The sequence below is a fragment of the Mobula hypostoma genome, chromosome 27 (assembly GCF_963921235.1).
Source record: "Mobula hypostoma chromosome 27, sMobHyp1.1, whole genome shotgun sequence".
Lineage (NCBI taxonomy): Eukaryota > Metazoa > Chordata > Chondrichthyes > Myliobatiformes > Myliobatidae > Mobula > Mobula hypostoma.
This window is the reverse complement of record NC_086123.1, coordinates 13,991,104-14,006,824: the sequence shown is the minus strand read 5'-3', so window position 1 is coordinate 14,006,824 and position 15,721 is coordinate 13,991,104. Positions and strand designations below refer to the sequence as shown.

The following is a 15,721-nucleotide window of genomic DNA, read 5'->3' as shown; positions in this document are numbered from 1 at the left end:
AAATGTTTATACAAAAACTTCAGTTGGTCACCAGCTGAAAGTGTAGTTTAATTCTCTCCTGGTTTACAGAAAGGACAAATCATTTTGACTTTGGTACATTTACACATAGGGTCATTTATCGATATCTGCATGTTAGTCAACTGAAAGGACAGTTATCACCTAATTGTGGTGCGTTAATAAAAGCTTCCACTTTCTCAATTCCTGATTATGCATGACTTATAGTAAATTGCGATGCACAGCAATACTTTCACCAGTATACCATTAGGGCAGATTCCCAGTTCTTTGTATTCTCCTCCATTTGCTGCTTCAGAGTGCTAATACAGAGTCATTTGTCCTAAAGTGGAAGCTGGCATCCAGGACAAAGCATCCTGCTGTCACTCAGCACATATGTACACCCTGTCTGAATGCCCTACTGCCCACCCCCCAACTCACAGAAACGCTGTCATCCTGCTCTGGTCACCTTTTCATCTCTTTCACGTATTTATACCACTGTTTGTTTTATCGTAATAGTGCCAGTAACATTATACTGTCCTACATAAACTTGCACCTCACACTTTATGTCAGCCTGTCAATCTTCAGGCCATGCCATTAACGGGACTTATGTTAATCTTATTTTGTGACTGTAAGTGCTGGATTGTAACTGACTCAATGTGCTGTGTGTGACAATACACTCTGTGTTTCGCACCTTGGCCCCGGAGGGATGCTGTTTTTTTTTTAAGCTGTATACACGTGAATTTTTGAACATCCCACTTGCTAACTTGAACCACCACTGCGAACATAAAACTGAGATGTAATCTCTGCACAGCATATCATTCATCAATAATATGTTAGAGGATAGAGCAGATGAGTGGGAACAACATCAAGCCCACTTCAGACCACCCTAATTAAACAGTACTGTGAGACTACCTGCTGCATCACATGATGCATGCCATCACAAGCTTATCAAGTACAACGAGAAATGGACAATAAAAGTTGGCTTTCCAGTTGCACTTAAAACCTAGAGAACGACTCACAAATACAACAGACGCAATTTTAGCTATTGAACAATACAATCCCTGTTTTATAAAAATGTAATTTCAAGCAAAATAATGGCTTAGTGTCCCATTTCAATCCACAATCTAGACCAGGGTTCCCAACCTGTGGTCCTCGAACCCCTCACATAATGATATTGGTCCATGGCATTAAAAAGGTTGAGAACCCCTGATCTAGACTAATGTTTTGATTTACCAGATCTTGGCAGTATTAGCTGAGGAAGTTTGCAGATGTGAATCAAAGCCAACTTTGCCCCCTCAGGTTAGCATAGGAATTCTTAAGACAGCACTCGAAGAAAGTTTTTCCAACGTCTAAGACAGTAATTATCCTTCAGTTTATATCTATAATGCAATCTGGTCATATACCGTAAATTCTGGTGTATAAGCCGAGAATTTGGCCCTAAATTTTGGGGGTCAGCTTATACAGAGGGTGCCAACTTTGGAAAAACGAATACAGGGAAGACAGGTCATATTTACTGGCTGTTTTTGAGTCAAATACAAAAGATAATACAAACGCTTATGAAATCTACGCAAAAGATCTACAAAATACATTCTGTTTCTCAATTTACTTGTACACAGTGTTGTCGTCAAACGTTCAGAGCTTGAAACTCTCACCCTCATATTTCCCGCTGGAGTGAATGACTGATTTCCAGACATCATCCATTTGTTCCACTGTCGACGCATGAATTCTTTGAATGGTTTGTTTAAACTCACATCTATTGGCTGGAGCACGAACGTCAAGCCACCAGGGATGACTGCAATGTCCGTATTTTCAGCTTTCAGTGCTGCTTTTGTCTCACCTGACAAGTGCGCTTTGAACATGTCCCAGACAAGTAGCAACTTTTCCTTCCTGAAATCTTCGGGACATCGACGCCACACCTCTTTAACCCACTTCAAGCAACCCGCTTCGTCCATCCAGCCGCAGTCTTGAACGTAAACACCACCCCGCTGGAATTTTTCTTTCTTTGGGAATGTTTTCCTCTTAAAAATCACCATCGGTGGTAGTTTGGTCCCATCAGCCATACAAGTTAACACGACAGTAAAATGTTGCTTCTTGTGTCCAGTTGTTTTGACAAGGACTGTTTTCTCCCCCTTCTGATTGACAGCAGATAAGAATGTGCCTTTCGATGCTTGATTATAAACAATTGGAAGGCCGTAATCTTATTCTCAAAGTCGCCCGGCAACTTCTGAGCAATCTTTGTTTTTGTCTCAACATAGGATCACCTCTATTCATAAACCGGGTGCACCAACTTCGCGTAGCTTTGAAATTTTCGCTGACCTCACGGTGTTTTTCGGCCCACTTCAACACTTGAACTCGAATCATTTCTCTGGTAACAATGTACCCAGACGACCGCTGGTGATTCACCCACTCAAAACTCTTTCTTCCAGTTCTGGCCACTGGCATGTTTTCCTGTGGTTTGCACATTTCGTCTTTGGCATTTCCCTCAGCGTGTCCTCTGCCTTTTTCCACTCTCTCGTTTCTCGTTTACACCAAACTTCTTAGCAGCTGCAGAATTATTCATTCCTTTAGCAAAATCAACAACCTTCAGCTTGAAGCCAGCATCATATCGCATTCCTTTTAATCTTTTGTACATGGTGGTCGCCAACTCAATACTGAGTACACGTACTCATCCCACCACCCCGTGTTATGTTTTAACGAGATTACGATGAGTGCTAAATGGTTTCACGGGGGTTACATTTCAGAGGATTCTTTACCATTGGGAACCTAATCCAAAACTTACCTCCCTGATTTATTTATTAAGAATTTGCTTATAACAGTCTATAATGTGTAGGCCTATTTTCTTAGCAAGTACTGGTTCACAAAATTTCCAGGTTCCAGATCCGGCAAAGCTGAGTACCGGCACGTGAGATCTTGTGATCTTTTCTGGTTAAATCAAAAACCTCTACAAAAGGGGTCAGCTTATACAAAAGTAACATGAAAAAGTCACTTTTTTTAACCTTGAAAATGAGGGGTCGGTTTATACTCCAGGTCGGCTTATACACCTGAATTTACGGTATCTCTTTGCCTTTCATGAAGAACTTGGATGCAAATTATAAGAGTGATAACAATTCAAAATCACTTTATATGCTTTAGGATGTCCTGAAAAGCTTTTCTTAAGTTCTAGTTCTTTACTTTTTCTTTAAAACTTGCATTTTCACTATATAGTCCAAAATCAGGAGTAAACGTTAGCAAATACAATAAGTGTATCTTTATGAAGTTTACCTGTCAGCTTCATCAAAGACCACATATTCAACATTATGTAGCTTGAGGTTCATTTCCACTATCACATGCATTAATCGACCTGGTGTGCCAATTATACTGTAAAGAAAACATATAGAATACAAGTCAATTCAGTCCATGACTCTACTGAACAGTGTATATCATTAATATTCCTTCAACATTGGCATTTGCTGTCACCATCTAGTATGGAGGGGCTACAGCAGAGGATCAGAAAAAGCCGCAGAAAACTGCAAATTCAGCAGGCTGCATCACGGGCACTAGCCTCCCTAATTGCAAGGATATCTTCAAAAGTCCATGCCTCAAAAAGGCAACATCCAACAGTAAGGACCCTCATCACCCAGGCCATGACTTCTTCTCATTGCTACCATCAAGGAGATGGGGGCACAGGAGCGTGAAGACACACGTTTTAGGAACAGTTTGTTCCTTCCGCATCAGATTTCTGAATAGACGATGAACCCCTGTACACCATCTTACTCATTTCTTTCTCCCCCCCGACTTTGCACCACTTATTTAATTATGTATTTTAAATTACACATACATACACACACATGCGCATATAGACATACATACATATACATATATAGTAACTTGTAGAGTTTTTAAAATTATGTATTGCACTGTACTGCTGTTGCAAAACAATAAATTCCACAATAGATGCCAGTGATATTAAATCCAATTCTGATTCTGCATTTACTAATATACTACTTGGAAAAATTTATAATCTAACTATTTAGACATCAGAGACCCAAAGGTAAATAGTTTGTCAAATGAAATCCAAGGCAGCGTTGCAGTGCAGTTTTCACTTCAGGATCATTATATTCAATTATAAAAATAAAGACTTCACTGTTCCACGCCTGGGGTGAAGTTTAGATGACATGCAAAGTCCGTATCAAAACATGATGTACTTAACTTCTAAACAATACATTTAGGAGATTTAAGAAACTTCATCAACTAACTAGATGTTTAAACTTGTACTTACATTCATAAAATAAGTTAACTAAAAATCCACAGAGACTGGAAAGATACTACTCAAACAACTTAATGTATTTTCCATAATTTTATTTGCATATTATTCCTAAAGATCAAATTGTTTTGCCCAAAGTACTTTCTGATGCTAAATCAAAAGGAGTTGGCTTGTCCCAAAGCAACCCCCTAACTCCCATTAGTGGAACACAAAAAGACTACCTCAAGTTTGTAATCCAATCACAAACAAGAGAAAATCTGCAGATGCTGGAAGTCCAAGCAACACACACAAAATGCTGGAGGAACTCAGCAGGCCAGGCAGCATCTATGGAAAAGAGTTGACAGTCCTGCTGCAGGGTCTTGGCCCAAAACGTCGGCCCAATAATGCTGCCTGGCCTGCTGAGTTCCTCCAGCATTTTGTATGTTTTGCTCCAAGTTTGTAAATATCCTTAGATTTTACTCTGTTCAGCCCCAATAAAATCATTCCTCATATTAGCCTATACCTTTGAACAGTGATATTCCAACAATCAGAACACAATGATTAAATATAATTAACTACATCCAATAGAAGTGAAACTATCAACTGCACAAAACTATTCACAGCTTTTTCTACTTCCCTGTTTCCCTTCCACCACCCCCCAAGATACCACAGACAGCAAAATTAACTCAGTCTTTCCAGTTGTATTCTCTTCCAATAGTAATGGGAAAACAAATATTTAAATGTAAAATAGACTTACATAAATGCTAAAAAAAAAACTGCTACAAGAACTGAGTGGATCAGACAGCATCTATAAAAACAGAGGTCAATATTTCATGTTGAAACTCTGCGTCAATCCTGATGCAGGTTCTTAACCCTTTACCTCCACAAATGCTGCCTTACCCATTTAGTTCTTTCAGCTGTCTTTTTAAGTTTCAGATTACAGTATCTACAGCAGGGGTTCCCAAACTGTTTTAATCACCCCTACCATTAACCGAGGGGTCTGTAGTCCCCAGGGTGGGAACGCCTGATCTATAGTCTCTTATATCTCCATATAATTACCCAATTCTTTGAAGAATAATTCTAAGAATAACAAAATTAAATAGGTTGTTTTACAAAAGGAATTTCAGTATGTGAACATTATCCTACAAAGTAATCTGAAACACCAGACGTTTTAGGAGATACACTTCACAGAATGTTTTTAAGAGGTAAAAAAAAACTTCATGAAGAAATTATCTTCAAAACTAATAATAAATCAGACTACATTAAGAAAATGTTAACTCACATATCCGGATTTTCATGAAGTGCTGCAAATTGATCTTCCATTCTAAAAATAAGTACAGTACCACACATTTTATTAAATATTTAGTGTTACTTGATTCAATTAAATTACACTACTAAAGACTACAGATTACCACTTGAAAACGTACTCACTTGTCTCCACCCAAGATTAATGCTGTTTTGAAGCCAGTAAACTTCCCAAGCTACAAAATCAAGTAATGAAGAAAATTATGTTCAGGACAGGTTTTTACTTAACTTCATTTGAAATTGTAAGGTATATTTATTCATTCTAGGAATAAAGCTTAATTTAACAAGAGGCGTTGATGAAAAATAACATTTAAATGATCAGTCCTAAACATACAATACATAGACCTCAAAGGCATTTGAACATTTTGTTTTTTTTACTACCTTAATGGGATATGACATGACCTGCCTGGAAGGCACATAAACAAAGGTTCTTCACTGTACCTTGGTACATGCAACAATAATAATAAAGCAAACCATGTTTGCCTTTGTACTGATAGTAACTTGGACGTTGTTAATGCATCATAACACTCAAAACTTACACCACTTCTAAAGCACCCGCATACACAACCCAGAAACCTACAAGTTACCATTGATGATTTCCTAAGAAGAATTGCTTTTTAACTCCCACAAGGTTATTCAGCAGAATCAGTGAACTATCCGAATGGCCTACTCCTGCACCTATTGTCTATTGTCATTGCTGTAAAATATTACTGCTTACTGTATGAAGTATAATTGAATTTTTAATTACACAGGAGATAATTAATGCTTATGAACCACTCTAACTCTGAAAATTAACTTATTCTGCAGATAGTCAATCCTTAAATTTTTTAAAATAATCATCATCATTATATGCTGCATTGTATGACGTGGGCGATCACAGTCTTTCCACGAACATGATTGTTCTTGGCAAATTTTTCTACAGAAGCGGTTTGCCATTGCCTTCTTCTGGGCAGTGTCTTTACATGAAGGGTGACCCCAGCCACTATCAATACTATTCAGAATTTGTCTGCTTGGCATCAGTGGTTGCATAACCAGAACTTCTGACACGCACCAGATGGTCATACAACCATCCACCACCTGCTCCCAGTTTCATCAGAGCTTGGCTTTTACCTTAATTTCTTATGTATTTAGCAAGTGCAGAAAAAAACACATTTAATCATTGAACTTTTTAAATTGTTGTTTTGCAATGAGACAATTCCTCAATGCTATTGGGAGCATTACACATCCCTCAGAACAAAGGCTGCCAGCATCTGGGATCAGGAAAGGTGAAGTTCAAACCACCAAGAATACTATATCTTTCTGAGTGAGTTTCTTCAAGGTAAACAATAGAGATCTGTCACATTGCCATAAGGGCAAAATCTACGTCAATGATTCTTTAAAAAATTGGCAGATTAAAAGATAAAATCCTTACTAATATACGAAATATTCTCATTCTTTGGATTTATTAAGTGCAATTGCTATTATCTATTAAAGACAGTTATTTAGATGTTAGCTAGCTCCACACCAGGAAATTTGGTATTTGTTGACACAGCAAATCTCCTGTAAGAGGAGATTATTTAAGGCACCAAAGATTTATGATGGAGAGTATTGTGACTGCTGCAATACAGATTGGTATAAATCCTCCAATTCACAAGATTGTAAGAGACTGCAAAAGGTTCTAGACTCAGCCAGTTCCATCATGGGTCTGACCCTTCCTGCCATCAAGAACTTCTTCAAGAAGACTGCACCCACCTTCTTCTCATTACAACCATCAGGGAGGAGGTACAGGAGCCACACGCTCAATAACTTATGAACAGCTTCTCTCCCCCCCCCGCGCCCCCCCCGATATTCTAAAATGGTCCATGAACCAATGAATACTGCTTCATTATTCCTTATTTTTGCACTATTTTGGTAATGTATAGACCTTTATGTATTTGCACTGTACTGCCAGCACTAAGCAACAAATTTCATGTCATGTGTCAGTAATAATATATCTGATTCTGTATCAATGATCAATTTAATTATCTGGTATTACAGAACTTTGACTCTGTATCAAAGTACTTAATTTTGTTTGAGACATGTGCTAATATGCTAAATGAATAGGTTTCTTTTCCAATGAACTTTGACACCCAAGTTGGAGATGTATACAGTATAATTTTGTTTCAAACTTGTTTTGTGCTGATATAAAAAGCCCAGTTGGCTGAGAGGTCTCCCCACAGTTGCTCAGACTGCTCTACGGTCTTGTATCCTCATGGAGTCCAGTGGAGGAGTGCCAACTTCCTGGAGTTGGTTACAGAACTGATCTGTGCACTGACCCCATTCTGGATATGACCCGGAGGAGTTTCAACGACCCCAGACTCATTTCAGTGGTGGGACAATCTCCAAGGAGTTGGGGGAGTCTACAGACATCATCATTCACCAATTAGTGGGATAAATTAATGGTCTCTATGGTAATGTAGGGGTTAGCGTGTCGCTATTACAGCTCGGGGCATCGGAGTTCAGAGTTCAATTCCAGCATCATCTGTAAGGAATATCTGTCTGTTCTCCCCATGGAATACACAGGTTTCCCCTGGGCTCTCCGTTTTCCTCCCACTGTCCAAAGACGTACCGAGTTGGATCCTTAGTCATTGTAAGTTGTCCCATGATGAGGTTTGGGTTAGTCGGTGTTGTTGAGGGTTACTGGGGTGATGTGGCTGAAAGGGTCGGAATCCCCTACTCCACGCTTGATTGCCAAATAGATAAATATATAGAATTGACTGAACATTCAGTTCAAATGCAGAGAAAATGTCGGGAAACAGGAATAACCTTGAAAACTACAGTCTAGAACGAACTGCCTGGCAAGTGGTGGATGCAATTTTGATTTCAATGCTTAAGAGTTTGGTTGGTACATGGATGGGAGAGAGGGATGGCTATGGTCGGGGTGCAGGATGACGGTACAAGGCAGTTTAAATAGTTTAGCATGGACTGGATGGGCCGAAGGGCCTGTTTCTGTGCTGCAGCTTTCTATGATAAAGCAGCCAAGGAAGCTGCTCAACACTAAAACGTACATAACTATTGCTAACATACTCACAGTTTGCTCTTGACTTACACATAACTTATTATACATACGTAATTTAAATGCTCTAGAACTGAAAGGATTTCAAAATGCTATTAGAAAGCTGTTTTAACAATAAAATCAAAAACTTGTCTTCTTTTACAATAATAATCACAAGTTTAAGTGCAGTACAGACTATACTCTACAATTAACTCAAATCTATATATCCTGAAAAAATCTGAAAGGAAACATCTTACCTCTTTTGTGAACTTCATGGTTTGTAATGCAAGTTCCCTGGTTGGGCTGAGAATTAAAGCTCTTGCTCCTGTCTGGGCACAATGTACCTTCAGCAGCTCAAACAGCGGAATAAGAAATGCTGCAGTCTTACCGCTGCCGGTCCTGGCCATGGCAACGACATCCTTTCCATTGAGTATCACCGGGATTGTCTAAAACATAAAACAGGATCTTAACTCAGAAGCTCTTGAAGTGATTCTTCTCATACGTATTATATCACAGAGCAGGCCACTAAGCCCATTAAGTCGATAGCAGTTCCAGCAGATCAATTCCATTGGTCTCAATCTCTCTCTCCTTATTTTCTCTCACATGCTATCAATTCCCCTTTGCTTCTTATTGCCACTTACCTATTAAAGGGTAAGCTATAGTAATCAATTAACCACCAGCTTGTCTTTTAGATGTGGGAAGAAAGTAGAGAATGCTATGAATACACCACACCATTATAGGGAAAATGTGTGAACTCCACAAGGCCACTGATTTTCTTTCCAGTTGTCAGTTCTTCCCATCTAGCTGAGCGACTGTAAATGATCAGGTGATAAAGTCCTAGCTGAAGTCGAGTCATAAACAATGCAGCACAGAAACAGGCCTTTTGGTAAATCTAGTCCGTGCCATACCATTAATCTGTTCAGACCCATCAACCTGCATCCGGACCATAGCCCTCCATACTCTTACTATCCAAGTCCCTATCCAATTTCTCATAAATGTTGAAATCGAACCTGAATCCACCACTTCCACTAGCATTCCATACTCCCACCACAGTCTGATCGAAGTTCCCCCTCATGTTTCCCTTAAAATAATTCACCTTTCACCCACGACCTCAGCTCTGGTCTCACCCAACCTCAGTGGGAAAAACCTGCCGGCATTTACCCTACCTATACCCCTCATAATTTGCATGCCTCTATCAAACCTTCCCTCATTCTACCTTGCTGTAGGGAATAAGGTCTTAACCTATTCAATCTTTCCTTATAACTCAGGTCCTCAAGCCCTGGCAACATCCTAGTAGATTTTTTCTGCACTCTTTCAATCTTGGTGATAGTTTTAATGTAAGTAGGTGACCAGAAATGCACACAATGTTCCAAAGTACACCTCGCCAATGTCTTATACAACTTCAATATAACACCCCAATTCCTGTACGTACTCAATGCTTTGATTTATGAAGGCCGAAATACCAAAAGCTCTTTTTACGATACCATTTGCTCGTGACACCACTTTCAAGGAATTATGGACCTGCATTCCCAGATTCCCCCTGATCTACCGCACTCCTCAGTGTCCTACCACTCACTGTGCAAGTCGCTTGTCCTCTCAAAGTTCAATATTTCAGACCTGCTTGCATTAAAATGGTCAAGATACTGTATCAAGCTTTGATAGCCTTCTTCACTGTTCAATATGCCCCACATTGGCAGCAACTGAAAAGCTGCTGATCTAATTTACTACACCAGCATCCAAGTCATTGATACAGATGGTATACAACAGATGCAGCACCAATCCCTGGAGCACACCACTTGACACAGGTCTCCAGTCAGAGAGGCAACCACCTACTACCACTTTCTGGCTTTTCCCACGAAGCCAATGTCTATTCCTATTTAGTAACTCATCCTGAATGCCGAGTGACTGAGCCTCGTTAACCAGCCTCCCACGCGGGACCTTGTCAAAGGCCGTTCTTAAGTTTATGTAGATAAAAAGCAGTGGATGTTGCCTTCATCAACTTTCCTGGTAATTTCCTCGAAAAAGGCACGACCTACCACACACAAAGTCATGTTAACCATCACTAATTAGTCCCTGTCTATCTCAGTACTTATATATCCAGTCGCTTCGACTACCTTCCAATAACTTACCCACTACTGACACCAGGCTCACAGCCCTATGATTTCCCAGCTTAGTTACAGATCCTTTCAAGAAACAACAGAACGACATTAGCTATCCTCTCATCCTCTGGCACCTCACCTGTGGTTAAGGACATTTTAAATATCTCTACCAGGGCCCCTGCAATTTCTATGCTAGGATCCCACAAAGCCCGAGGGAACACATTATCAGGCCCTGGGGATTTATCCACCTTAATTTGCCTCAAGACAGCAAACACCGCCTCTGTAATGTGTATACAATTCACAAACCCACTGCTATTTTGCCTCACTTCTACAGAGCAGTGGGGTTATGGACTCTGTGTCCATCTCCCGAGTAACTAAAGATGTAAAAAAAATCCATTTAAGATCTCCCCCATTTCTTTCGGCTCCATGTAGAGATGACCACTCTGATCTTTAAGAGGACCAGTTTTATCCCTTGCTATCATTGTAGGACATTAGTACTACCCGAAGAGGCTTTATCTGTAGATCACAAGTGCTTGTATTATTAATGCTCATACATACAAATAAGCTCTTACGATATTAAGATCTTCTAAAGTCTGACATATAGAAACATAGAAAATAGGTGCAGGAGTAGGCCATTCGGCCCTTCGAGCCTGCACCGCCATTTATTATGATCATGGCTGATTATCCTATATATACTTATATATGTTTATCCTTACAATCAGCAAAACTAGTTTCCTGTCTCTCTCCACTCTTAGCAATTGCTCTTTCTATCAGACTTGTGTTCTTTGATGCCACTCATTACAATACCATGGAGAAATAGTTACCATACCAAGTGACTTTTGTGTATTTTCTGACTTATGCACAAGATCAACTTATGAACGTCAGTAAATATCGAACATATTTGTTGCTCAGGGTTGCTCCGTATTAAAATTATCAGGTGAGCTAGCCAGGGCTCTCTTGCACACCAGGTTTAGACAGCCACTGTCAAAGATCAGGGAGCAGTCTGCTTGTCTGTCCTCTCTGCTGAGAGGAAATAACATTGAGGAAAAAGCAATTTATATTATGTCAACCTGACTGGCAAATGAATTTACACTGAGAGGGTGAAGTCATGATGATGAATATAAACATGACAAACATTAAAACTGTTTGTACACATTAAAAAGTTTCAAAAATCTATTAATAGAAATAACTCAACTACTGCACAGTGTCTTTCCATCTTCAGAAGTTTTCTGATGACTCTGCCATAGTTGGATGCATCAGCAAGGGAGATGAGGCTGAGTACAGGGCTATGGTAGGAAACTTTGTCACATGGTGTGAGAATTATCTGCAGCTTAATGTGAAAAAGGCTAAGGAGCTGGTGGTGGACTTGAGGAGGGCTAAGGCACTGGTGACCCCTGTTTCCATCCAGGGGGTCAGTGTGGACATGTTGGAGGATTACAAATACCTGGGGATACGAATTGACAATAAACTGGACTGGTCAAAGAACACTGAGGCTGTCTACAAGAAGGGTCAGAGCTGTCTCTATTTCATGAGGAGACTGAGGTCCTTCAACATCTGCCGGACGATGCTGAGGATGTTCTACGAGTCTGTGGTGGCCAGTGCTATCATGTTTGCTGTTGTGTGCTGGGGCAGCAGGCTGAGGGTAGCAGACACCAACAGAATCAACAAACTCATTCGTAAGGCCAGTGATGTTGTGGGGATGGAACTGGACTCTCTCACGGTGGTGTCTGAAAAGAGGATGCTCTCCAAGTTGCATGCCATCTTGGACAATATCTCCCATCCACTACATAATGTACTGGTTGGGCACAGGAGTACATTCAGCCAGAGATTCATTCCACCGAGATGCTATACTGAGCATCGTAAGACGTCATTCCTGCCTGTGGCCATCAAACTTTACAACTCCTCCCTTGGAGGGTCAGACAATAGGGTCCTGGACTTATTTCCTGGCATAATTTACATATTATTATGGTTTTATATTGCTACCTCTATACTCTATTCTTGGTTGGTGCAACTGTAAGAAAACCCAATTTCCCTCAGGATCAATAAAGTATGACTATGACTATGAAATCTCTCTCTCACACACAGACAATTTACAGTTCTTAATTATCAACTTCCAAATATTATTTTAATTAATGCCAGTAATAATAATTACTTCTTGGTGCTGTTGCCACACAATAAATACAACTATATTTTCTTACATTCATAGTGCTCTTCCTTCCAGATATGCTAACTTACATGGAAAATTCATGGAGCAACAAATTAACAATAATGCTACTACAGGTCACCTTTCTCTGAATTGGAGTCGGCACTTTATAGCCTTTCTTCATGACACCCTTAAAAACAGGAAAGCTTAAACCTATGGAAAAATGAAACAAAATTAATTTTCCAACAACTATTTTGCACAAGTATTAAAAACCAACCTCAATTTTTCACCTCTGTCCCAATCCAATTCTCTGCTTTCCAAAATGTCACAAGTTCTGATTTTTATCACGAATGTTAAAAAAAATCTAGAGTAATAAATAAAATTACTAACATATATTACTTTTGAATCATATTGATATAAGAATTTCATTTAATTAAGTCATCAACTTGAAATATTAACTTTCTTTTACTCTCCACAGATACTACATGAGCTGCTCTTTATTTCCAGCTATTCGAGTTGTTATTTCACATTTCACATTTCACGCATCCAAAGTATTTTGCTTTTGGAATGTGTTGTAGTCAGTTTACACCTTTGGCCTTCAGGGACAGCAATTTGTTACAATTGCTGCACTTCAAATAATCAAAGTAGAAATTGCAGTATTAGTCGAGTTGGGCATACCCATGGACTGAAAACCCCCCGATTTCTTCTTCTTCTTATTCTGTTCCCGGACCAACTCTCGAGTGTCGGGTTCCACATCAGACTGGTAATCAGCTGAAGGAAAGCTTGGTAAACATTTGACATTCTGCTGTGGAAGTAAACAACATTAGATTAACTCATTGCATTTAAGACACAAACAAATGAATGAGCATCTGACGCAGTAAGTCCCAGCTATATATTTTCCATATAAACCTGTAAGGACAATGGCATAAGTGGATACTTGATGTACAAAAGAAATGTAGAACTTCTCACTAATGCAACTAGGGACAAGAGGAACAGATTACAGAATGTCTAACTTGTTGCCCAATTCACAAATCTAAAGGATATAACTACTTGCAAAAAAAACCCACAAATGTAAAATTCGATTTATAGTATTTGCGAACATTTATAAATAACAACAACAAATATCTTTGACTTTGATGCCAATAAGCGATAAAAAGTGTTTTTGAAACATGGAACAAAATCTTTCTGAAATATCTTCACTTCTTTGCCCAAGAAATTAGAGTTGTGAACACAGCTTAGTACAATAGTGACAGTACTTCTTCTGTAACTAATACTGTATCATGAATTTTGTTTTTTCCCTTTTTGTACTACCTTGATATACTTGTGCGTGGAATATTTCTGAACGTCATCGTAAAAGCTTTTCACTGTATCTCAGTACATATGACCAATTATCAATTACCCACTGGTTACATCCTGCATTTCTAAGACCATAAGACATAGGAGAAGAAACAGGCCATTCGGCCCAAGTCTGTGCCACCATTCCATCATGGCTGATTTATTGTCCCTCTCAACCGCACTCTCCTGCTTTCTCCCAGTAACCTTTGATGCACCAACTAATCAAGAACTTATCAATCTCCACTTTAAATATAGCCAAAAACGTGACCTCCACAACAGTTTTTTTCACTACACTCTGGCTCATGAAAATTCCACCTCACCTCTGCTCTAACTGGATATCCCTCCATTCTGAAGCTGTGCCCTCTGATCATAGATTCCACCACTATCGGAAGCGTCATCTCCATATCTACTCTATATAAACCTGTCGATATTTGATCGGTTTCACTAGGATCCCTCCTCATTATTCTAAACTCTAGCGAGTACAGTCCCAGAGCCTCAGATGGTCCTATGCTAAGCATTTCATTCCTGGAAACATTCTCGTGAACCTTCTCTGGACCCTCTCCAATGCCAGCACATTTTTTCTTAGATAGGGAGCCCAAAACTACTCACAATACTTCAACTGCAGTCTGACCAACGCCCAATAAAGCCTCAGCATCACATCATTGCTCTTTTATTCTAGTATACTCTAAATGAATGGTTACATTACATTTACTTTTCTTACCACCAACTCAACCTGCAAGTTAACCATCCTGCACGAGGACTCCCAAGTCCCTTTGTACCTCTGATTTTTGAAATTTCTCCTCCTTTAGAAAGTAGTATTCCTTTTACCAAAGTGCATGACCATGCATTTCCCTACACTATATTCTATTTGCCACTTCTTTGCCCATTCTCCCAATCTACAGTTACAAGAAAATTTGTGAACCCTTTGCTTTTTTGCATGATTTTCTGCATTAATTACTCATAAAATGTGGTCTGATCTTCATCTAAGTCACAATACTAGACAACTACAATCTGCCTAAACTAATACCACATAAACAATTGTACTTCTTCTTTTCAACACTTAGTACACCATTTCAACAATCACAGTCGGGGTTCAAAAAACTATATGGTAATAGCTTCTACAAAACCTATTTGGAGTCAGATGTTCCAATCAATGAGATGAAATTGGAGGTGTGGGTTGTAGACATGCCCTTCCCTTTAAAAAAGACACACGAAGTCCAGATAAGTGTGAGGTTGTTCATTTTGGTAGGTCAAATATGATGGCAGGATATAGTATTAATGGTAAGACTCTTGGCAGTGTGGAGGATCAGAGGAATCTTGGGGTCTGAGTCTATAGGACACTCAAAGCTGCTGCGCAGGTTGACTCTGTGGTTAAGAAAGTGTACGGTGCATTGGCCTTCATCAATAGTGGAATTGAGTTTAGGAGCTTAAAGGTAATGTTACAGCTATATAGGACCCTGGTCAGACCCCACTTGGAGTACTGTACTCAGTTCTGGTCACCTCACTATAGGAAGGATGTGGAAAGCATAGAAAGGGTGCAGAGGAGATTTACAGGATGTTCCCTGGATTGGGGAGCATGCCTTATGAAAACAGGTTGAGTGAACGCGACC

General features: G+C 39.5%; 1 protein-coding gene across 2 annotated transcripts in view; it reads right to left on the bottom strand.

Moving 5' to 3' along the window:
- ddx54 (DEAD (Asp-Glu-Ala-Asp) box polypeptide 54) overlaps positions 1-15,721 on the bottom strand; it is a 40,531-nt gene that overhangs the window by 19,672 nt on the left and 5,138 nt on the right. Inside the window, exons 2-7 of one of the 2 annotated variants that reach the window (XM_063034086.1) lie at positions 13,455-13,581; positions 12,919-12,989; positions 8,792-8,980; positions 5,648-5,697; positions 5,499-5,540; positions 3,256-3,351 (exon numbers count right to left, since the gene is read on the bottom strand). In XM_063034086.1, the coding sequence (XP_062890156.1) occupies positions 3,256-3,351; positions 5,499-5,540; positions 5,648-5,697; positions 8,792-8,980; positions 12,919-12,989; positions 13,455-13,581 (575 nt within the window). The remainder of the gene's footprint in view (positions 1-3,255; positions 3,352-5,498; positions 5,541-5,647; positions 5,698-8,791; positions 8,981-12,918; positions 12,990-13,454; positions 13,582-15,721) is intronic. The other variant, XM_063034085.1, reaches the window with a different exon arrangement.